The sequence below is a fragment of the Podarcis cretensis genome, assembly GCF_951804945.1.
Source record: "Podarcis cretensis genome assembly, chromosome: 1".
Lineage (NCBI taxonomy): Eukaryota > Metazoa > Chordata > Lepidosauria > Squamata > Lacertidae > Podarcis > Podarcis cretensis.
Window position 1 is genome coordinate 118,439,989 of NC_137170.1, and position 24,008 is coordinate 118,463,996.

Consider the following 24,008-nt stretch of genomic DNA (forward strand, 5'->3'; position numbering starts at 1 on the left):
CAAGATTTCGCAGCGATGTCCGGGGAGGGCGTTGCGAGAGTCGTGAACTTCATTATCCTGATGTGGGCTACAACGAAGGAACCACAGAAAACAAACACACGCACAAAGCAAAATAACTTGGGATTGTCAGGAAACCAAAACGTGTGAGCGTTTGGAGACGAAGCGGGGAAAGGCCCTGTAGACAGAGACTCGGCAATATGGCTTCCTTTATTTTTTTACAACACTGCAAGTAGGAATCTAATAATAATAATAATAATAATAATAATAATAATAATAATAATAATAATAATAATAATAAGTGTCTAGGGTGCATGAAAAGCAAGGGAGGTGAAATGGAATAAAACAACTGAATTTAGTTCGCACGCTGTATTTGTAACGATATATACAAATTGCAGTAAGGATTTGCAATAAGAGCACATTTAGGCTGGCAATCGGGGCTCTGGGCGAAGGCTCCTTACGGCTTCCGTTTTCCTTCCTAAAAGTCAACTTACCGTTTATGATTGGGTGGGATAAAGGTGTCCACTTTCGGTCATAACATTTCACTAGCGTTTTGGCGCTCCCTTGTCAAGACTGTCTGTTCCCGACGCTCTAGGCCATTTCCTCGCGACCCTAGCAATTGCTAAAGGTATTATTAGGACTGACTGACACAGACAAATCTACCCCCCTTAAAAAAAAAAAAAAATCTACGAGCTCCCACACTAGTAGGAGGATTTGGGTTGGGGGTGTGGGGTGATGGCGGGGTGCGCGGGAGGGAGAGTCTGTGAGCGCAATGGAATGGCAAGGAGAAGCTGCGAAATGGGCGAAATGGTAGCGTTTTCTGGTTCGGTTTGGATTTGGATTTGTAAAGACCAACCAAAGGAGCCTCGTGAACTTTACAGAGTTTATTGCATTATACATGCGAATAGGACATGCACAAAGAAGAAGGCGTAGGAAAAAGAAGAAGAAGACATATTGCTTGTTATACCACTACGATTCCACGTATGCACCACAAGGGGAAGAGAGAGAAAAAAATGTCTACAGTTGAGGAAGAATGAAGGATTCCATTGCACGCACGAAGGACAAGTTTGACGCACAAGGGAGAAAGGGGAGTGTTACATCTTAAAATGTGCTTTTTAAAATTCCTTTTCCTCTCACTCTCGCTCTCGCACTCTCACTCGCTTTGCCTCCCTCCCCCCCACAACTCCCAAGGAAGAAAAAATGCTTCTTTTTCTTTCTTTTAAATAATTATTAAAAGTATTGTCATCTACTCAAAATGGCATGGCCCGTGTAACAGCCGCCCCCCCCATAAATACCACGTGGTGAGTTTAAAAAAAAACATGGAAAAAGTCACATTATCTGGATGTCCAACAGCTCCAATAAGTTAAGACCAAATGATCATATTGAATCAGTGTTTACCCTGCATTACAATGAGAAAAATAATAATAAATTACACGTGCTAGGCTATATATATATATATATATATATATATATATACACACACACATACATATATATATATACATATATATACTCGTCGTAGGAACATACATAAGCACTTGCAGCACTAAAAAGAATGACAAAAGGTCACATTCTATCAGAAATTAAAAAAATGGAAAATGAAGGGGGTCTACTTTTGTCCCCCCCTCTTTCTGTCTCTGTTCCCCCCAAAGTCTTTCCTACATATATATATTTATTATATATATATATATTTATATATACCAACTGGTGGTAACTGAGCCCAGGTCTCAATCCTTTCAAGACCCCAGTTGAACCGGTTTATGAGAAGGTCAGATTGGCGGTCAGTTCTCGGATCCGGTTCTCTCTGCTCATCTTCTTGAGCTTCATTCTGCGGTTTTGAAACCATATTTTGACCTGCCTGTCAGTGAGGTTTACGCTCTTACTGATCTCTAGGCGGCGCTCTCGAGTGAGATACATATTGAACAAGAACTCTTTCTCTAATTCCAGTGTTTGATGTTTAGTATAGGGACACCTCTTCTTTCTGCCACTCTTTGCAGTTAACCAATTGCTGGTTGGAGTATCAGACTTGATTTCCTCTAGCAACATCAAAGGAGAAGGAAAGAAGGAAGGAAGGGAAAATAAGAAAGAAAAAGAAAAAAGAAACACCTCAGTCTGTTATAGAGTACCCTTGGCCATGAACCTACTATATCCATTGTGTCTGGCAGATATGGTGGCTTGTGGGTATTAAACATTGCTAACGGAGGTGTGCACATTGGGGCAGGGCGGTTTTTTTTAAAATATAATGATAATGATACAAAAAATGGTCTCCACATTCGAGTTAAACAATGTCAGCAGCAACACTATTTTCCACTCTCTGGGTTATTTCTGCAGCTTTCCCAAACATTATCTCTATGCATTCTCCCTGCTAATCCACATATTTCAAAATAGCCTGTGACATTGGGAGCAATATGAATACTGTCATCTTCCCACTGGTTCGCATTTTAGTGGATGTGAACTGAACAAACCAACCCCCGCCTTATAAAGCCACTTGTTTGGGAAATGCCTCAGTTAAAAATAGTACTATCCCCAATCATGTTGAAAGAGATTCATCTGCATCACTCATGAAATTAAGCAAACACCCAAGGCGGGGGGCGGGGGAGGGAGGGAAGTGGCCTTTTTAGTCCTCAACTAACACCAATATGGAGGGGGGCGAATACCTAAAAATCAACTGTATTATCGTTTTCACTTTTAATTCCCCATCTCCTATTAGATGCAAATGCCAGACCTGGGCTTAATAAACATGGTCTGTATTGTTCTGCACTTACTAGGAGTAACCAATGCACAGTAGAGATTGACAAGTTAATTTTTACTAAAGGCATGGTTGCTGAGGGGCCCCCGCCCCGCTCTTCCACCATATTCTCCTCTCTCCAAACGAAGCCCCTGCGGTCCTCCCCCATCTTGAAATAAACAATGCAGTTCCTTCCATTATTTCATAACAACCTTCAAAGCCTAGTGAAATTAGGAGACCCAAACTTGTCTTATCTGTAGCACCTTATCCCAAATTTAGACTTCCTTCGAAGAAAGGGCCTTGCCTTATTCTCCTCATACTTTATATGGGCTGCGGCACCTCCCTGTTTTATTTTATCTCGTCAAAAGAAAAACAACAACCCCACAACTTTTTATTACCATGCTTAGCAATCGACTGTGCTCTTCACAGAGAAGATCCACAGGAAATATTTGATCCCAATTTGACCAAGGAGGGGTGGGGGAGAGTAACAGTGGGTGTAATTTAAGAACCTCTAATCTGAAGGAGCTGCTGAAGCAGTTATAATGCAGCAGCCTTGGCAAGAGAGAAACGAAAACACCCTTTTCCTGGCTGAATCTCTGGGATTCAAAAGGCATGAAACGATGGGTATCACCAACATCGCGGCCAGGTCCTAAGGCATCCATGCCCTTCTATTTCCTTTTTGTTTTTCCAATTGCAAAAACAACACATACCCAGCACCTGCAGCAGCAGAAAGAGGTGACGGGGGGGGGGGACGACCCTGTCTGCTGAGCAGTTATGGCTGAGCTTAAAACATTAAATGCTCCTGTGGTTTACGAGACTGGCGTGCCCAAGTTAGTCTGCCACCACGTTCGGGTATCTGCCCCCCACAGCCGCCAACTTCTGCGATCATACCGACCTTTGCTTTCCTTCTCTTGGGTTTCTGGGCTGGAAACGGAGGCTTCAGCCAGGCAGCTCCTGTCGTCTTGCAGCGTGGACTTAGACTCGGGACTTTCCACTTGAGAGACTTTGGCAGAGTTGTCTGAATGGTGGCTGCTGGTGCTGCTGCTGGTGTTGGTGGCGGCGGCGGTGGCGGCGCTGCCGCTGTTGGGGTTTTCATTCATTTTCTTCTCCATCGGAAGTTGCGAAGCTATCTGCGGTTTGGAAGCGCCGCGAGGGTTTAACTGCAACATGACAGTTGAACTCGTTTCGGGGCTGTTATGGTACTCTTGGGTTTTCCCAGTGGCGTAGGTCTGGCTGAGCCTGAAATATCCTGGGACGGGGACCTCGGGGTTTTCAATGGAGCACGAGTCAGAGACCAGCCTCTGGTATGAAGGGACGTCGGACGAAGACACCAGCTTGGAGCGCTTATCAGAATACATGCAGCAATTGGTTTCTTCCTTAATATTTGTCGTGAAGGAGCAGGTGGGGACCTGCTGAGTAACAGGTTGCTCTATTCGGCAGGACCTGTTCGGATCAGTCCAGTTGTCTACTTGAGGTATATAAGGGTGTACATTCATACCCATATTTTGATGGTTGACCTCTCTCTTGGCCAGAGACGGTAGAAGTCCACAGGTTTGCATCCCATAAGTCCCAATGTCTGTGCTAGGTGGCATGTACATACTGGCGCTGTTGGAATAGAAACTATCGCTCCTGCAGGCACTGATCAAGGAATCGACTAGGAAAGTGTTGGCGGCAGGAGAGCTGTTGGGAAAGGACATTTTGGGGAGGAATTTGAAGAAGAGAGATTGTGTCCTTTGTAGGCTGACATCTCTACGAAAACATTCCCTGTGTAATTGTGGATGCCTCTGCACAACCACATGACAGCTAAGCCAATGAGATTTGAAAATGGCCTTGAGCCGCTACCTCCCCGCCGGTCACGTGCTCCGCGGGACACTCCGGGCTGCGGCGCAAAGGTGGTCAACAGCGACATCTAGAACGTCGAGGAGAAAGTGCGCGCGCTCCTCCAAGCCAGGGAGCTCCAGCGGCGGCGGCGGCAGCAGCAATATTAGTAGCAACCTTTTTCTTTTTCTTTTTTTTTGTCCTTTTGCAAAGCCAGCCCTGGCGCACTGCGCTGATTTAAAACAAGGAAATGCGTTGAACTGATCTGACACCCCCATACGCCCCCCGATCTCGCAACTCTTTCGTTGTTGCTGCTGGGTTGTTGTTGTTTTGTTTTGTGTGTTTTGTGTGTTTTTTAACACCACAAAGGAGTTACTGTCCGAATTCAGGCTGATCCTGAGCCATGCGCCTTTGCTCCAATATCAATATATATACATGAGACAGGTACTTCAGGAAAATCCCTGGCTGGCTTCAACAGAGGCAAGAGGGGTGGGAGATGGACGCAGAGGCGCGCGCAGACACACAGAGAGATGGAGGGAGTGGGAAGGGGAGACGCATGCAATCCTACAAGGCGAAATATGTGGGTCTTCTTCTCATTCTCCCCACCTGTGAATAGTAATGGTGATGATAATATTGATAAAAGTAGTTTCCCCCATCTCCAGTCCTCATGGTTGCCCAACATCTCCTTCAAGTTACATGAATTGGCGGCAACTGACGTCCTCAGAAGAGACGTCCCTAAGTCTCAGCCCTGGACAACACATCCTTCTCTTCTCCACTACTTCCTCCTTTCACTTCATAATCAAACACTTTCTAAAACAAAAGCCACAACATATAATAAAGGTCCCAAAAAAGTTGTGTGTGTGTTGTTTATTTTTTGAGGGTGGACAGCTGACTATGTCTGAAGTGTAGGCGATCTCCCAACGTGTCATAATTTGGGGAAGATACAAAGGGGTGGTGGTAGCGGTGGAAATAATGTTACCTTTTATGGATTTTGTAAAAGCATTGGTTCCTGACAAGTGCAAGGTACAAAAGGTTGTGGAATTTATTAATACAGATTAAGAAGAATCAGAGCGATCAATAAAATTCTCATCTACATTCTTGAGCCACTTGGTAATTTTCTTGCTTCTGAAGCTTTTTCAAGAGTTATACCCTCTGTTGCCACACACGGGAAGATATTTTATTAACAAATCAATCGAGACTTTGTAAAGGATAAGATTAATAGTTAAGATTTAGCATAATGGTGTTCGCGTTATGAATTATTGAAAATTATACTATTGATTTTTCCTCTTCGCTGCTAACCAAGAAGGTCAATTTTTGTTTTAATACAAATCGTCAAATATTAAAAGCTAGAAAAAAAAATTTGGTCATAAGTTTGGTTTTATAGCTCCAGCAGATTCCTAAAATAAAATAATAAATAAGATGAGGGTCCTTTCTCATAGTACATATGTGAAGAAATTCTCTTTGCCCACGAAAATGGCACCAGAGAAAAGGTAAAGTTTTCGTAGACGATGTTGCTGAACTTCACGCAAAAAACCCCCCACATATGCACTCACAACGCGGTAGCCCGCATCCCACAACGGAATCTGCTGGCTTCTTACATTATTTCATTACCCAACTTCATATCTATTAAAAAGGGCGATAATAAACACCTGAGTCCACCCCTCCCTAGTTCTTGACCACAGGAATCGTGGGCAACTCTACCTATGGAGAAATTTGGACGCTTCTTTCAAAATAGATTTCCCCACTTCGATGTTCATCCTTTCTTTTCCTTATATTTATACCCGCATCACTCCCTTTTCTTGAAACACAAGGGGACACATATCCTTGAAATTAAGGACTGTTCTCCCCCCCTCTCACCTTCGGGACTTTAAAAACATTCATATTTTCCCTCTCCTCCCCACTTGTTTGGCAGTGTGTTTTTACTCCAAAGGTGTCTCTTTATTCATAAAATGTCACACGCCGCACGCCACACAGGAACCATCTACTTGAGGTTAAATGTTGCCTTGAGTCCATCTATTTATTCCAGGCCTCGAGCTCATCCCTATCAGCAAACCTTCCTTCTCTCCTTTGAAATAAGAACGTCGGGGAAACCAAAACAGACCCTTTGAAATGGCACCCACGGCCTCTCCAATGACTGCAAGAAGCTTAATTTTCCGTCCTGGTTTTTTCACCCTTATGTCTTTGGCACTTTGGGGGGGGGGGGTTGCTTCACTTTCCCCCCCTCTTCTTCTTCTTCTTCTTCCTCCCCTATCCATTTGCCGAAAACAACCCCCTCACCCCAGTTTGAAATCTCGCTGTGGCAATGAGACAGACCCTTTTTGAAAAAGCTTATCGCAGCTGTTCAAATACAACATCATTGTCAGGTTAAGAGCCGGTGGGTTTTACGGCTCCAGCCGCCTCTCTTCTCTCCCTCTGTCTCGCTCTCTCTCTCTCTGGCTTCTGTGTTTGCCGGGGAGTCTCCACCTTACCTTCGTCAAATAAGCTACATTCCACCATCACCACCCCAGATAAACATTTTCTCTCTTTCTTCATGGGCCCCTTTAAATTGCGAGTCCATAAGCCATGCCCTTGTCCTGGATAGGGGCTTAGAAATAAGGGACACAGCACCGCAAAGAAGCGGTGGTGGTCCCAGTGTAGGAGAGAGGATTTTTGTCCCCCCTCCTTTTCTCCAATTTGAGATCATTATCAGAGCCATTGCTAAGATTTTGTCTGAGCTGGGGAACAAACAAAAGTGGAGGTCACGATGCTCCCTCTTTGGGGGCCGGCTTTTTATGTGCTTTCCAGCAATTTCCCTTCCTCCCCCCCCCTCTCTTTCCCTCTCCCCTCAAAACAAGACGCCAGACAACCCACCGAGTTTAAAGCAACCCAATACTATTTTGTGGTCTGCATTTTAAGACTTGACTGTGAAATCTAATCAGGTTTTTTGAAAATAATAATAATAATAACAATCCCCCTTCAAACGGCCTTCCGTAATTCTTATTTACACTTTAAGAAGTGCCCTAGAAATCTCCCAATGGCCACATCCTCTTTATTTTATTTTATTTTATTTTGGCTATATGTTGCCCAGTTGTAACATTAAAGCAAGCCAGACTTTCTCCCCCTGTTTTCCATCTCAGGGGTGTGTGTTGTTTAATGAACTGACTCCGAGTCCTCCCTTTAGAGTTAGGACATTTCGCTAGATTTGAGGCGCAAGATACTAATGCCGCCATCTAATGACCTCCAATTATTTTGTTAGATAAACCATGTGTACGGTTAAGGCTCTCCAGTTCTGAAGCAATCCATTGATCATCACCAATTACTACTTTTAATAAAAAAGAATAAGGGTGAGGAAAGAATTTGAGCAGGCTTGGGCAAATATATTAAAAGTGTGTGGGGTGGGGTGGGGAATGGCACTGAAAACCGAAAACCTTAAAATTTGTGTGACACATCTAAAGGTTGAATAAACATCTCATTGGGAAATGGGTTACTCAGACCTTGTGTGTTTAACGCCACTTCAGTTTTAAATCATATTAAGATGGAATTGTAGTAATTAACATTAATAAATAAATCAATATTGTGCCATAAATGAGATATACAATCTACATTAATGCAAAGGTTTTCCTCTTTTACTGTCCCATATTTTTTCTTCAAAGGGGGTGAAACCCCCCGAAAAAAGCTCCATTTATAACTCGATTACTATTTGCAGTAAAATATATGTTGACATCCCCCTTTTCTGTCTTAATAAATAATAGAAAATAAAACCCGAGAGGAAAAGTCGATACTTTAAACTTTAATTTTAATCCTTCAGATTTATTCGACATTTTGTGCCTGGCCGTTTGATGCCCTTTTGGGCTTTGTTTTGGAATGTATGTAGGGACGTATTCAAAGATATTCCTCCTACCTTTTCCTCTTCTAACTGCAATTTGTTTTATTCTCTTCTCATTATTAAAGGGATGGGGGAGGGGAAGGAGCCTACCCAAAAGTGGGGGGCAGATATTTCGCAGCTGTGGACTCTAAACTGGACTGACAAATATTGTTCAAAAAAATTGTCATTCAGACGGGCTCCCAGGAAGCCTATCTAAATGTTCCCTTCCTCCTTTCATCTAAGTATTATTTAATCTGGAGGCGTTTGCACATTGATTCAGTTTATTTCATTCCACACCACTGCAGAGCAGAGGCGCTGAAAGGTATTCCTTTTAATTAAGAAAGGAAATTAGTGCCATACAATATCGTGGCTTTTCGTCCCATCATAACACAGCAATTAAATGATTCTGCTTTCTGAGCCTCACGTTGTTATGCGGAGCAGAGACAACGTCCCAAATATTTGGATTAAAAAGACGAGGGAGATGTGTGATGAGACCATCGCTCTTGGTAATGCACAGAACATAATTAACTAATATTAACCATACTACATGAGATATGAGGGAAAAGTCAACACCACGCCCTCCCTTATTTTTGCTCTGCAGATATTATATGCATCTCTATAGCTATATAGGTATCTAGGTCTATAGATATCTATAGATGTACCAACTGATTCACGTCATAAACGAAACTCCCCTGAAGAGGATTCCCGTTTTGTCCATTGTTTATCATAAGCCTTTTGTACACAAAAGCACGAGTTCAATTTCAGACGCTCGCAGCCTTTACTAGAAGGGTCTGGCCAGGTTAATGTCTTTACAGCATACATCCTCTACTCTCTCAATTAATTAGAAGCTCCGGAGAGACTTAGTACTGTATACAATAGCATTGGCCATAGTCTTGAGTTACAGTTATTTAAAACATGGAAGTATCAATACGGCATAAGCTTTAGCAGATTTGGCAACCTTGAATGGAGGGATAGACAGACAGACAGACAGACAGACAGACAGACAGACAGACAGACAGACATATAGATATAGATAGATAGATGATGATAGATAAATAGATAGATAGATAGATAGATAGATAGATGATATAGATAGACAGACAGACTTCTGTATTTTTTAAATTGCCAACGTTTTCTGCGCCATCTTAACACTCTCAGATCAAAAAGGCTTTGGGAAATTGCTGAAAATCATAACCAAAATGAACTCCCATCCCCACACCTCCCCAGGTCCATCACACGTGCGTGAAGGTTCCACAAAGAACAAAGGCGAGATTTTAAATATCCAACTAATTTAATGAGCAGAGTATATATAATACGCATATAGCCCCAACCACAATGTTACATTTTTTTAATTTTCAAAACAAGGTCTTAATATAAATGGGAGGGGAGGGGAGGGGTGAGGGAGAATTCTAACCGTGTAGTTTAGTCTTCATGCGGTGTCTGACAAGGCGTGCGTTAATTTAACAGTGGGGGGAAAGCCCCACACCAAACATTAACCTTTTCTACATTATTCTTTCCCAAAATAGATTCATCTTACACCATCCCGTTTATTACGGATCTTAAATGGCAAATATTAATTTCATTTGTGTTTCAACATAATGTTTTTTTTTTTAAAAAAAACCAAACATTTCATTTTATTTCAGAACACTTCCGTTTATTTCAGGCGGAAAGGCTATTCTAGGTAACTGGAGTAACAATGAACTCCTTTTTATTAAAAAAAAATTTTAAAAATCCACTGGAAAACAATGCGCCCAACATTCATTTGGTAGGGATGACGTTGAATGTGTCTAGTTTATTGGATTACACAATGCCAAATTTCGAATCCATATTATGCAGAAGGAGAAAGGCGGAGGAAACCAACTCTGATCTTTGGTGTTTTTACCTAAAAGTGCGTTTTCGGAGACAACTAAGATCTCCCAAATCAGATGCCCTTTTTGTGGAAGGGGTTCCGTTTTTGTTTTAAACATTTTAGGGGTCCTTGGAATACATAATTCTTTCTCCGTTTGCATTCTTTCTGTGGAGAAGGAAAATTAGTTTCACAATATCGGGTCAAGGTGACGAAATGATATCCACCATAAGCAAAATGCCCGACTCTGGTAAATAAAGCTTTCTCTAGAGAAAAGGCACCCCCCCCCAAAAAAAATACTCAACAGCCCATTTTCCCACTGATTAAAAGTACACATTCTTTTTAACATTGAACTATCTGCCTGCGTTAGTCTTCTCATGAAAAAATCTCGACCTAAATATAAACTGGCTTTGATCACATTGGTATTCTTGGGGCGCTATGATTGCGCTGAAAGAGAAACAATTAGAATTTCGTTCTGTTGAGGAAATCCAGGAGATAAACTACCCCGTCCTAGAAAATTACTAGTTTTTTAAAAATTCTTATGCATCATATTGTAAAAGATTATGACCCAAAATATTTTTTTAAAATGAAATACGTCTTGTTCGTGTCATGGTCATGAGTTACTTGTTTAATAAATCCTGTTTATGCTCTATTTTCTCATTTCCCAAGCCCTGAAAACTTATAGTTGCTTATATATTAGATATTTTATTAGTAGCAGGGTGATTGGGGACGGGGGTGGAAATACACTTGAACATCAGGACAATTAGACATTCTGGAATATTAGCGCGCCCTCTTGTGGAATTTAGTAGTCCGGCATGCAGGGAATTTTTTATTTGAAAAAAAACCACTGCATGCTTTCTTCTTGCATTTCTGAGACATTATTCTGTTAGATTTTTTCTTCGAAAAAAAGCTTTTATATTTCTATTCCTATATATTAAAGCTTTTTTCAAAGAAAAAACCCAACGGAGTTGTCTTATGACAACTGTAGTTGGTGAATTTGAATTGATTCGCCTTTTTGGTACATTCCTGACTGAAGAGTAAATGATAAGGAAAGTCACCCCCTTTTTAATAAAACAGTTTAAGGCATCTTGAAAGGACACAATATTTTCCTATAACGTTGAGAGGATATTTTTTCAGGCGCCTTGAGACTATAAGTTGAATTATTTGGACGTCCTATGGCCTCCAAATCACAAGTCAATTCTTTTTCGGATAATCTGCGTCACATTGAATTCCATGAACGAATTCTCATTTATTTTAGTGGCACTGAGTTGCAACTGTTGCTTTTGACTTTATTTATTTATCTATTGGGATTATTATTTTTTTAAAAAAATGTATTGACCTGATTTCTGTATGTATATCACTACCAAACAGTAAAAGAAAAATTTGGGAAGAAATGGTGGCTTATTCCTTGCGGAGCGGGAGGGTGGCTAGGGACAGAATTCTAAATATGGTTTCAGGAGGAATTAGAAGAGGTTTCACAGCAAATAAGCTGTTAGTCTGGAGAGACTGCAATGGCGTTAGTCTGGAGAATTCTGCAAATGCCCCTGGTAAGAACTGATGAAATGAACTATTTCCTAGTGGAAGTCGAAGCGCTCCAAAGACCTACGTGGTGGATTCGCGGGTGTGGATAGCTATGCAGTAAGAAGTGTGTTTGTGTGTGTGCGTGTGTGTGTGGTGTGTGTGAGAGAGAAAAGCCAGAGAGCGTGGGGGAGGAAGTAAGAAATGGGGGAAAGAGGCACACAGAGAGAGAGAGTGGGTGGTGGTTGAAAATAAGAGAGGAACCTTTAAGGCTCCTAATTATTCAGAAAGGTTAAAGGTGATGACCTTGACATTTTGGAAGTTCAAAGGCAGACACTTACTGTTTTCCTTGCTTAAGAGTTTCAAGTTTTAATTTTTGGCCATGCCTACCTGAAGCCTCGACGCTTAACGTTTGTTTTATATGTTTCGCTCTCATTTTATCCGTCCAGTTTGGCCTTTAATTGATGCAAAATGGACCCACCGCTTCTCCCTCCCCCGCCCTGCTCCCCTTCTTTTTTTAAGCCAAATTCTTTTCTCACTCGTCTCCTTTATTGCTCGTTGCGGAAATCTCTTTTTCTGCCACCAGAAGGTGTACAATATAACCCAATTAAGCTGTTTAGACCCTGAGCTTTTATGGTGTTGTCTAGACAGTTCAAGGTTTTGTAAACAGCCTAGCTAGGTCGCGCAATATAAAAGTAGAGGCGAGGACCTCCACCAAACCCTTCTCGGAAAAATAGTAATAATTATAAGAATAATAATGATAATGAAGAATGGGCAGCCTGGTGGCTAATTAGATTATTTCTCCCGTTCCTTTGTGTGTGTGTGTGAATATAGGGTGGAAGATCAGCAGGCACCTTTTAAAAGATTTGTTCTCCTTATTCCAGTACCAGTCACCCATCCTTAATTAAGTTCAAGTTTTGGAGTGGGAATTTTCGTTTCGACTGGAACTCGATAAGTCGCTATGCTAGTTCGCTTCGCCTCCCCAAAGTTCATTAGAACTTTGTACTACAGTGGATCTGTTATCCACTATAAGTCGGATCAGGATGTGCTTTACAATATAGCGCATTTTTAAAATACAGGATATGTTCCAGACAGAGTTTTAAAAGCAACACCTTTTAACTCCCACTTATTCAAATGGCATAGATTTACATACATATTTTTTTTCCCCAGGTTGAGTTTTCCCCTTAAAATAACAAAACCTGGGTAAGCCCGCCGGCGACGTTGCTCCTGTTTTTTTTTGGGTTTTGAAAAAAATTATTCTCATTATAGCGGAGAAAGAGAGAACGAACAGGTTTTTTTCTTTGAAATGTAGGGACAGGAGGGGAGCACATAAAGGTGGGTCGGGCCACACTCTCAGCTATTAGTTGATTTCACTTGACACCAGCAGGGACCCGACTACGGACCTTCAGAGATGGCACTGCTCATAACGCACGCGGAAAAGGCAACTTTAACCTTACTAGGAACCATTTGTTCACATGAGCAAGACAGTGTCCCGTGCTGCTTCTTTTTAAAAACAACCCCCCCCCAAAAAAGGCAATGGAAGCCAGATATATCTCTCTATACTGGCGTGCGTAAAGGTAGCTACCGAATGCACATGGCCACCTTTTCGACAACGGAAGGAAGGAAGGAAGGAAGGAAGGAAGGAAGGAAGGAAGGAAGGAAGGAAGGAAGGGGGAAGTTGAGAGGAGTCACTCTCTCCTATCTCAGACCCAACAGAAAGCGGGCCCAACACGGCTGCTTCATAACGCGCTTCTTTCTTAACTACCGTCTACATTCGAGGTCTAGTAGCGGCCTCCGCCAGGAACTAAGGAGAAGTGGGTGGGGAGGGAATTAAAGCAACACGGTGGGTAGTTTCACCAAAGAAAAAAAGAGAGGATGGAAAGGGAGTGGAAATCCAGACAAAACGACAACCCCCAAACCCAAAACTCCAACTACACACAACAAGGTTAGAATGGACTATTGGATTTACCCTCTCGGTTTCTGGTCCCCCTTTAGAGGATTCCTCTCCGCCAAGCGCCCCAAGACATCTCGTGGACACAAGGGCTGTTTGGAAGAACCAGATCTGTTGAGCATGGGTAAAATAAAAACAATAAAAATAACAATAAAGGGAACTTGTCCGCAGGGTGGATGTCATGTAAACTTCTTCATTGTTATTTTTTTGATTATTATTATTAATTTTTTTGCACTCAGGTGGCAGGTTGGACCAGGGAGGGAGGTCTCCTTCGCCTCCTTCCCTCCGCGCTTAGTCCTCTCAAAACAAGGGGTTCCCCGTGAAATACTGCAGTCGATCTCTGTTCAGTTTCTTTTCTTTCATCCGTCGATTTTGGAACCATATTTTGACTTGTCGATCCGTGAGGTTCAGCATCCTAGACAGCTGGAGTCTTTTCTCTTTGTTTATGTACACGTTGAAGAAAAACTCCCGTTCCAGTTCTCTTATCTGGTATTTCGTGTAAGGACATCTTTTTTTCCGGGATCGCTGGGGAAGTGCTGGACATTCAGGAAAGGAAGAAAAAAAAACACACAACCCAATAATGATGATGATAATAATAATAATAATAATGAGGGAAGAGGGGTGGGAGACAGAAGGGGGAAATTAGGAACGAAGAAATTAAGAAGCTGGCATATGTTGTCCCACTCAGAACACTTTCAAGCAGAGCTACACTTCCTAAGGACTTACTGTAACTATTCCCTTACTCCCTGGGAAACCGACCACTGAAACATCCAGGGAGTTTTCTGCCTCACGCTAGTCAACTTTGTCAAAGTGGTTTTTGGAAGGTGTGGGTGGAAGAAGAAAAGATGGAAATAATCATCATCATCATCATCATCATCGACGTAATCCCAAGCTTATACTGCCCAACTCCATTTACAGGACTGAGAGAAGGGCATGAGTGGAATTGTTTGAAAGGAACTTTGCAAAGTACACCTCTACCCGTTCAATTGGGACCCTGGTTTTTTCCCCTCCCCTTCCACAGTAGAATGGTTTGTGGAAAAGAATCCTGCCTCTCTCAAATGTCAGTCCGAAGTCCAGCCCAGACAGGATCCCCACTGATTATATATATATATATATATATATATATATACACACACACACACACACACACATACATACATACATAAATACACATATATACACACCATATATATATATATCTATATATCACATACCAGTATATGTCTGAACACCCCTCCCCAAAACTTTGGGAGCTCTCAGCCTCCCAATCAACAGTTTCGTAACAATTAACATCCTCCTCCAAGAACATCTATAAGTTACCCTCAATGGGTTTCCTATCGTAAACACGCTTTACAACGGTGAGGGAAACCTTATAGGATATATAAAAGCCCTTCGGATGCTTATAAAATCTCACATAAAAAAGACCTCGGGCTTGACAAAGTGGTGGCCTCGTGCTCCCTCCCTCCCTCCCTCCCTCTCTCTCTCTCTCCCACCCACCTACTCACCCATCCTCCCTCCACCCACCCCACCCCTCTCAATTTTTGGCTTTCCTCTCGCTCCCCGCCTCCCCAACTTAACAAATAAATAAATAATCAACAGCTCGGGGAAGCGGGGCTGGTCGTGTGGCTCTTCGGACTGGGAGCCTCTTCTTACCTGAAGTGCTGCTGCTGCTGCTGCTGCTGCTGCTCTTGTCCGGTCTGGCCTCCCCCGACGGCGACTCGGCGCTGCCCTCGCTTGTCACTTTCTTTTCCTGGCCGGGCAGCGGGGAAGCTTTGCCACAAGTGTTGCTGGGGAGCTTGAGGTCGCCCTTGTCGCCCTCTGGCTCCGGGTAGGGGGTGCCTCCTCCGCCCCCGCCGCCTCCGCCATGCGCCGCCTCGTAAAACTGGTCGAAGCCCTGCGGGAGGATCCCGTTCCTGCCCACTGCGCTGTAGAAGTTGGCGGCGGCGGCGGCGGCCGCAGCAGCTGCGGAAGCGGCGGCGGCGGCGGCGGCCGCCCCGTGGTGGTGGTGGGCTCCGCACACGGGATCTGCCTTGAAGAGCACGTCTGTCCTGCGGGTGGCCGGCTGCAGAAAGTCCCTGCCGTGCATCACCTCCTCGTAGTAGCTGCTGGGCGCGTAGCTGCCGCCTCGGTAGGGCCACTTGCCGCCGCCGCCTGCGCCGCCTGCGCCGCCGCCACCTCCGCCGCCGCCGCCTCCCGCGTAGTCCCTGAACGCCGCCGCCGCCGCTTCGCGCACCGGTTGCACATGGGGAGGCAGGTTGGAGGCGTAAGGGAAAGTCATTTGACAGGAGGGCGACTGCGACAGGAACGGGGGCTTGCCGGAGAAATCCGAGGAGGAGACGTAATAGGCGGCGGCGGCGGCGGCGGCGCACCCGGGGAGGTACATGCTGGATGCCCCGTGGCTGCCGCAGTCGTCAAAGTCACTCATGTCTTCTCCTCCTCCAGCTGCTGCTGCCTCTGGGCGAGGGCGAGCAGGCAGCGGCAGCGGCAGCAGCAGCAGCCGAGCCAGCGCGTGGGAGCCGGAGCAGCCCCATCTATCTGCGCGCGAGGCTTTGGGCAGGAGCAGCCACCACCAAGGGGGGAAAAATCCCACCGTGTGCTGACGTGCAATTCATCTTGATTGATTCGAGTGGTAATTATGTCACGTGACGGCAGGCGATGGTAGAAATGTCCTTATATCTAGGAACGGCTCCCCTTTTCGCCCGCCTGCCTTCGCCAGAGGTTCCTTCTCTCCAAGAATGCCCTTCTTCCCAGAGCTTCCCAGTTCTCTCGCTCACACACACACACATGCGCGCGCTCTCTCTCGCTCTCTCACGCGCAAAACAGGCACAGGTTTGTACAAATAGGACCTTTTCCAGCTCTTTCTCTCTCTCCCCCCCCACCTCCCCAAACTCCACACACACACTCCCCTTCCCCTCCTCCTCCTCCTCCTCCTCCCCCCCGTTTCACCCCCCTTTCCCCAACCAGGAGTCTCGATAAGCTATAGGTAGGGCAGCAAATCACCTGGGAATGCCATCCTTTGCCCAGATTCCTGCGCGCATACATCTCACATGCACAGCCCAGACCTATATATCCTAGCAAAATCCTCCACAGAACTGGAAGGGAGTCAGGCACACAAAGCCTGTGACACCATGTCCTGGTTTGAGACACAAACAGGAATAGTTTGCATTTCTATAAAAAGAACAAGAACAAACAGTCACCGGAAATGCAGCCAGGAAAGGCTTAAGGGCCAAGAAGGTGTTTAGGCAGAATATCTCTCGCTTTCCAGACTTTGCAAAGCAACCGCCAATATTTACCCTGATTGGAGCATCCTTTCTCCTTATTAGAAAAAAAAAAAAAAGCATGTAGGAGCTTGTTGCTTCTCTCTCACACACACATACACACATACAAATGCTTGATAGCTAGCTAGCCAGCCAGGGTATCATGTAGCAAAACCAGGACGTTCCCCCTGTTTCATTTAATACAACGCAGTTTTTCCAACTCGAAATTCTGTTGCTTGCTTCCCTTCCCTACTTCGCGATATCATTTTGTACCGGACAGAAAGAAAGAGAGAGCGAGAGAGAGAGGGAGGGAGGTAATATGGAATGAGGACTAGCTCTATCTGTCTAATCGATGCAGAGTCTTATATATAGGCATCAGCTTCCACCGCCACCCGCGTTTCATCGAAGTGTGAGCCTCGTTTCCGAGCGCCTGTTGGACTGACAGAACCCTAGGCTGCATCAGACATCTTAGGGTGGGGCAACTGCCCCAGCACAGTCGCTTACTTCTGAAAAGCAACAATCAGATCCACGCAGAAACACACCGCAGCTTCAATGTCACTTGAAGGGGGAAGGGACGGGGGAAAGACACAGTATTTGAGAATTAAATTCCGAAACACAGAACCGCACACAGCACCTTCACCTCGCGGTTGTGCGGTTGAAATCGCTCCCTCGCCCTCCTCCCTTTCCTTCTCCTTCTACACATTCAAGGCGCATGAAATGAGCGAGGACACATTAAATCAGATACACACCGAGAATCCCCACGGAAGAAGAGGCGCATTTCTTCTGACAACAGGTAATAACAGAAGATGTGGTTATTTCCTCCCGGTTCTTTCCCTTGGCTGTAGTACAATGTCAAGTTTAACCCCACAACTTTGTTTCTCCTCCTAGTTGAAAGAGTACCAGAACACCGTCGCTTTACTAAAGACTGAAAGTCCATGTCTCTCACTCCCCAACTACTGAGGGCTATTAATAAAAATAAAATAAGATAAAGACGACATCTAAGATACAAGATACTGATAGTAAAATGAGATGGAAATTATTTTCTCTTATGAACCGTAGCCAGGAGCACGAAAAAGAAACCAAAAAACCTCGAAAGAAATTGGATTTCAAGGCCATCTAATATGATTTTCTGAAGGGGGTGAAATGATTTTATTATTATTATTATTTTTTAAAAAACACGCATTCCGGTTTCAGCCTTGTAACGTCCTATACATTCAATCCTTTAGAAGCACGAAGGCGAATTAAAACAACGAGGCTAATCATAGTCAGGCGGGTTTAAAAGCCTTAGTTCAGTGTGGGCTTTCGAGTCGGCTAAATGGGTGTAGGATTGGAGCAGTGTGTGTGTGTGTGAAGATATGTGTGTAACACACACACATAAATACACCTCCCAAATAGGAAGAGAATACGAGATATTATTATGATATACTTTGTTATATTGTTTTACATTAATGAGAGGCTTATATGGATATATAACGACACATATTCGTTTGATGTCCTCGATAAACCCCAAAATGACCAAGTATCTTGTACAAGGGTGCCTCCTGATTGACATCCGCAGTGACTCACAAGTCCTAAGCCGTCTTTTGCACTTAGCTCTAGGAAGGAAGCTGAGAAGGTAGGAGAAATACCTTCATCTCTAAACCCTAACCAAGCCAAGTCCCAGCTTCCCCATATATGAACCTCTTTCCTAATTTAAAAAAAGAAAACAAAAGGGGTGGGGAAGTAGAAGGAAGGGGAAGATCATATGCCCAAATGGTATCCAGATCTCCTTCGAGTGTCCACCATTTAACCTTGGTTGCCTTGCTTGTATGACGCCCATCCAGGAATCACCACTACAAGCTCACACCAAACCTGCGCAACAGATCCGGGCATAAACCAGCCGCACCACCCAATGTCCATTTAGCCAGACACAGTTCCACCTCCTTTCTTTCGAATGCTCATGCTTGCTTTTAGGTTTTGCTGCAATGAATGGACTCCCCTCCCCTCCCAAATGTTGACTGCGCAGCTAAAATGGCCCCTGCGTCTCCTATCGCAATGGAGCGAGGCAAAGGCTTTCTCGCTTGCGCGGTTGTCTCCAATATATCCTCCAGACCAAGCGCCTCAGGATCATGCGGAAAAAGCAGACGATTCCAAAAGCAGACGATTTCCCCCCTTATTCGCCCCCACCCATCTACGCACCCTCCAGTAACCGCACCACAGGAAATCAACATAGAGCTAATAACCAGCATCCTGTCGACCCCCACCCCCACCTCACCTCTCCTTTTCAAAAACCCTTGAATCAGCTACATATCTGGATAGGAGGCAACTAGTTTCCACCATTCCAAGTTCAAGGACACGGTGGTCGTTTGTTAATAAGGAAAAGGAAACGAGCGCGGGGTGGGGGGGGGGAGAGAAAAAGACGCCCTCCACGATTCTTGCAAAAGACCACTTACAGTCTGGAAATGCCTATTAAACAAACCACAGCAAAAGAGAAGAATCCGGTGTCCTTGAGCCTCTCAAGGATTCCTACCCTGATTAAGAGGCGAAGAGAAATCTGGGACTTTTCCACAGACGCGTCTTCAAAATGGGTCGCCTTGTTCTATCCGGCGCGGTAGCATTTCAAACCCGGGAACTAGCAAACCAACACCCCCACCCCGCCGCGCCCGCCTCGCAACGCGCAACATAGCACACAGAAGGGTGGCTTTACCGTTCGGCGTCTTGCAAGGTCTGTCGTCGTTGCCTCCTGGAACTAGCCGGTTTTCCCCTGCGAGTGACATCTCCAAAGAAGCCTCCGTGAAAAATTAGGACGGCTGGCATAACGGTGTCGGAGCGAGGGGGTGGGGGGTGGGGACGGAAGAGAGAGAAGCAAAATATGCCTGGTCCGCCCGGAGAGAAGGCACTGTATATTTGTGCCACCCAAGATAAGACACTAACTTGACCTTAACTTTGTTATGGCGCCCCTAGTATCTGGAGAACGTGAACAGACACTGTCTGGCAGCTCTCGTAAAAACTGACTGGAGAAGCGATTCTGAGTCATTTCATTTATGGCCACTACAGTTCTGCAAGAAAGCTTTTCCTCCCTGCCAAACTTTAATTATTTATGCTCTTTTAGGAAACACAAAAGCGCCCAGAGCCATTTAAAACAATCAGAGGGACGTTCCTTTTGCCTTATCAAACTCCCAGGCATTGCAAAAAGCACCCCCGGCTTAGCCTATCAGAGCGAAGGACTCGTCCCCGCGACGCCAACAAGATGCGGATTTGGGGACTGACTCCAGGAGGAAGATGTATGTGGACATGTGTGTCGCTAATGAAGCCATACAATCATGTTGGCGGTGTGTGTGTGTGTGTGTGTGTGTGAAGGGGAGGGAGGGAGAGAGAGAGAACCTTATTTTCTACACACCCCACCCTCCAAATCGCATCACACTACATACGCATACACACACCACACACACAAACACGTACATACACACCCCAACGCTGAATGCGGGTCATTTACAACAGCACCATTTCTTTCTGTGTGCGATAAACAGAAAGAGAACAGCAGTCCTGTATTCATCCGGCCAAGGGTGGGAGCTTTAACTGAGATGCCCCTCACAAAGCATTTAAATAAACAAATAAATGCATGATTAAGCTCTAGGCCAAGTAATGCTGCAATCCTACGCACATTTACCTCCGAGGAAGCCGTCCTGATGCCAACGGGATTCCAACACGCCTCCATGAACATCGCGTTGATTCCTGCTGTAAGAGGACTTGCTTCCCAGAAAACGTGCTTAGGATCGGAACCGGGTGCAAATCCCATTCGGAATCCATCATGGGCAATTTGCCTATGGATTCCGACAGCGTGTAAATCGCAGCTGATCAGCATGTGAGGATGCGCAGATACAACGTTAACTCATGTGTGGATATCGCCATTTTCAGGTTTTTATCCACAGCAGCTATAACTGTTCCGAATTTAATGTCTAGTACCCTGTCTATATATATAGATACCTCCAAGATAGCCCCAACCTACCCCGTCCCTATGATCTTTTCCCTAGCTACAGTCATATACACAGGCATATATGATGTCCAACTACCTAAAGCGGCCATGACACCGAGCGAATAGAATCTGTCGCAATGCGCTTCTCCAGTGATATGCATTTTTGGAGCAGTTTACCGACTATTGTGTGTCTTGAGCGCTTGTACGCCTGGGAACCAACAGTTGTTGTTTTTTTGAACACGTAAATACCAGGAATATCTATTTCGGTGGCTTAATTAAAAAATACATGGACACACTACATATAATGTGCATATACTGATACTGCTTCTTTCTCTCACTCATTTTATTTCACTTCACACAGACTAATTGCAAGTCCATAATCATCCACAAATGGAAACCAATTGAACTTAATAAAGAACGCATCGTCATTTCTATATTTTCCGCCGCTAATGGTGTAATCTTGCACAACCGTTGAGCCTGGTGTTTGCAAGGAGTTAGTGAAAGAGAGAGTAAAATAATAATTATAATAAAAAAGAGGACCATTAAAGGACGCCCTTCGCTTTTGGGTCAGATGTGCTATTTGCGAGGTAAATCGCCTGTGGATGCTAGCGAAAAGAATCTCAACATGGAAGGAAGTTGGTTGTATTCGTAGGATTGATTTTCGTTAATTCAGTCTGTATTTTATAAACATTTATTTAGCGACTTAGAAAACTAAACAAGACCTTGATTACCTAATCAGCTCTGTTGTGGCCTCCGTTGTCTAACGGGAAAAATTTGGGAATAGAGATGGAAAGGAGTTGGCCATATAATTGAAAAAGAATCATTAGCTCCCAGTCATTCCATAACCATCATTGTTATTCTGAGGCATCATTAAATATTTGTCTTATTTTAATTATATATATATTTTAAAAAGTTATCTGTTAGCTTTTTCTCTTTAGCAGTATTCAGATATTTAAAAATATCGATTCCTTCTTAACCATGCTTATCGCCTCAGACTTCTCCAAAAAAGGGGGGGGGGAATTGTAGACAATAATGCACTGTAAATACCGCATTTCCCCCCTTGCAAAATGGAAATTGTTTAACACATCTGATAAACTGCTACGGCCACCTACAGTTAAATAACATCTCCGCTCGAAACCATGCCTGGCTGGGAAACATCTGAAGGAGGTAAAGTTCAAACATTTAGTTAAGACTACAAATGTAGATAATAAACATGAACGTCGTTTTAATTCCTCATTTGCGGGGGGGGGGGCGTGTGAATGAATGAATGCCCCGCTTTTAGCTCTGGAGAGATCTGGAAACGTGAAGGATCAAAACAAATCACTGATCAAGGATTTAATTTGAAGATCAGGGAAAACAAATTTCATTTTATCCTTTGTGGGAAAATATATTTCTTTCCCCATTCGAGGCGTCTGAATTGTGAAATACTCTCTCGCTCTGCTCTCGCTCTTAGAAAACTATTATTACACACAGTTATCAGATGAATATGAAATTATACCACAACCTCCACTCAAATAAGCTTCATTAGTGTGTGCCTATAGAATCACGGTGTAAAGGAAAAACAGCCCCCAAGGTAGATCCCTGGCCAGTTGTGCTTAAAAACTTGCTGGCTTGGCGAGGAGATGTTTGTTTTGTTTTGTTTTGTGATGTGTGGTGTGAGAGTTTGTGAAAGCAGGGACTGGAAACAGGCGGCGGAGATGGAACAGAGGATATTCCGATTGAGTCGCATCCTTGATTCCTTTGTGTCTTCCCTCCCTTTATTTTGCGCGCAGCCTTTGGACAAGGCCAAAGTCAAGCTAAAGAGGAAGGAAGGCTGCGAGCAGCCGAGACAGAGCGCTGAGCCAAGGGCAGCCGGCGAGAGGGGCGAGGGGAGGCAGAACAAAACAGAAACAAACCGCAAATGGCAGACAGAGGGTCGGAGGGGGGGCGGTAGGGAAAGGAAGCGAAGATGTTTGGATATGCCTTTGGAGGCGCGGGCCTAAGTTGTGTTCAGACTTCGGAAAGAAAGAAAGAAAGAAAGAAAGAAAGAAAGAAAGAAAGAAAGGAAGGAAGGAAGGAAGGAAGGAAGGAAGGAAGGAAGGAAGGAAGGAAGGAGACTGGGTGCCAAAGGTGCGCCTCAGGCAGGGCGGGAGGCAGACGGAGAACAAAGAGACCTGTGGCACCGTCAAGATGACAATCCAGACTATTTGGCAAGACGAAAGTTTCTGTGAAGTGCGGTCTACTTCGCCCAATGTCCTACATAACGATGGTGGTGAAATCTCCTGGGACTCAGGATCCCATTTGGTGTTGTATCTGGCGAACGGTTAAGAGAGTGGACTGCCTTAAGAAAAGGTGGTCATCGAATAATAGAATTGCAGAGCGGGAGGGACCCCGACGGTCATCTAGCCCAACCCACGGCAACGCAGGAATCTCAACTAAAGCATACAGAGCAGATGGTCGTTTTTAAGGTGTCACTCTGTTTCCCCTCCTCCCCGCGACAGACTAGCAGGGCGGCCCCTCCGGAAGCGACTGCAGCGGGAGGCGCGTGGACGCTGGTTATTAGCACACACACGCATGCACAAGTATGCCCTCCGTTTGCTTGTGGCGGAGGCGCCTTCCGTTCCCGTGCAGCAATCGTGCGAGGACCAAGCGACAATGCCTGCGTCTGGAAACCGAAGCAATAAGGCAAGAATAGTCGTGAAGCCACTCCTCGCTGTCAAGGGACAAAGAACTCTGAACGGGATCCACTAGGAAAGGCGGATTCCTCCGCCCTCCCCACTGCGGCGCAGGCCCCACCGCCACGCGCAAAATAAGACCCCAGTAACATCTTCACCGCTCCCCACCAAAATCTGCACGAGAAATACTAACGATCCAGGGAGCCTAACAGCCTAACACCCCTGGAGCATTTTCAATTCACACAGATTTTTTGCTTCAGGGCAAGCAGACACAGCCGCGGTTTTGTCACCTCCATCTTCCTTCCATTCCTGGGAGAAACGCGAAAATCTTTCCATCTTCTGCTCCCAACCACCTCCCATCTCTCTCTGTCCTCTCCCCCCCCCCACTTTTATCTAACAATCAGGGCTCCAGAAGTGGGGGGAAGGGTTGTTCGAGCAAT

At 44.7% G+C, this 24,008-nt stretch overlaps 2 protein-coding genes across 5 annotated transcripts; both read right to left on the reverse strand.

The window, feature by feature from the left end:
• On the reverse strand, positions 1-23,993 carry HOXD10 (homeobox D10; the record flags this gene model as incomplete). 4 transcript variants are annotated; one of them, XM_079981485.1, is made up of 3 exons in its annotated part: positions 1-2,033; positions 3,621-4,405; positions 23,859-23,993. In XM_079981485.1, 3 exons carry the CDS (start codon positions 23,873-23,875, stop codon positions 1,756-1,758), a joined length of 1,080 nt encoding a protein of 359 aa, XP_079837611.1. In that variant the 3' UTR covers positions 1-1,755. The 4 variants fall into 4 exon arrangements, with proteins under 4 accessions (XP_079837611.1, XP_079837612.1, XP_079837609.1 ...); XM_079981486.1 differs by lacking the exon at positions 23,859-23,993 and adding an exon at positions 19,392-19,395; XM_079981483.1 differs by lacking the exon at positions 23,859-23,993 and adding an exon at positions 13,721-13,824.
• HOXD11 (homeobox D11) lies at positions 13,994-16,503 on the reverse strand. Its single transcript, XM_079982441.1, has 2 exons — positions 15,356-16,503; positions 13,994-14,238 (listed from the first exon to the last, which is right to left on the reverse strand). The coding sequence occupies exons 1-2, from the start codon at positions 16,125-16,127 to the stop codon at positions 14,003-14,005; spliced, it is 1,008 nt and encodes a 335-aa protein (XP_079838567.1). The 5' UTR covers positions 16,128-16,503; the 3' UTR covers positions 13,994-14,002.
• Positions 23,994-24,008: the final 15 nt, after the last annotated feature.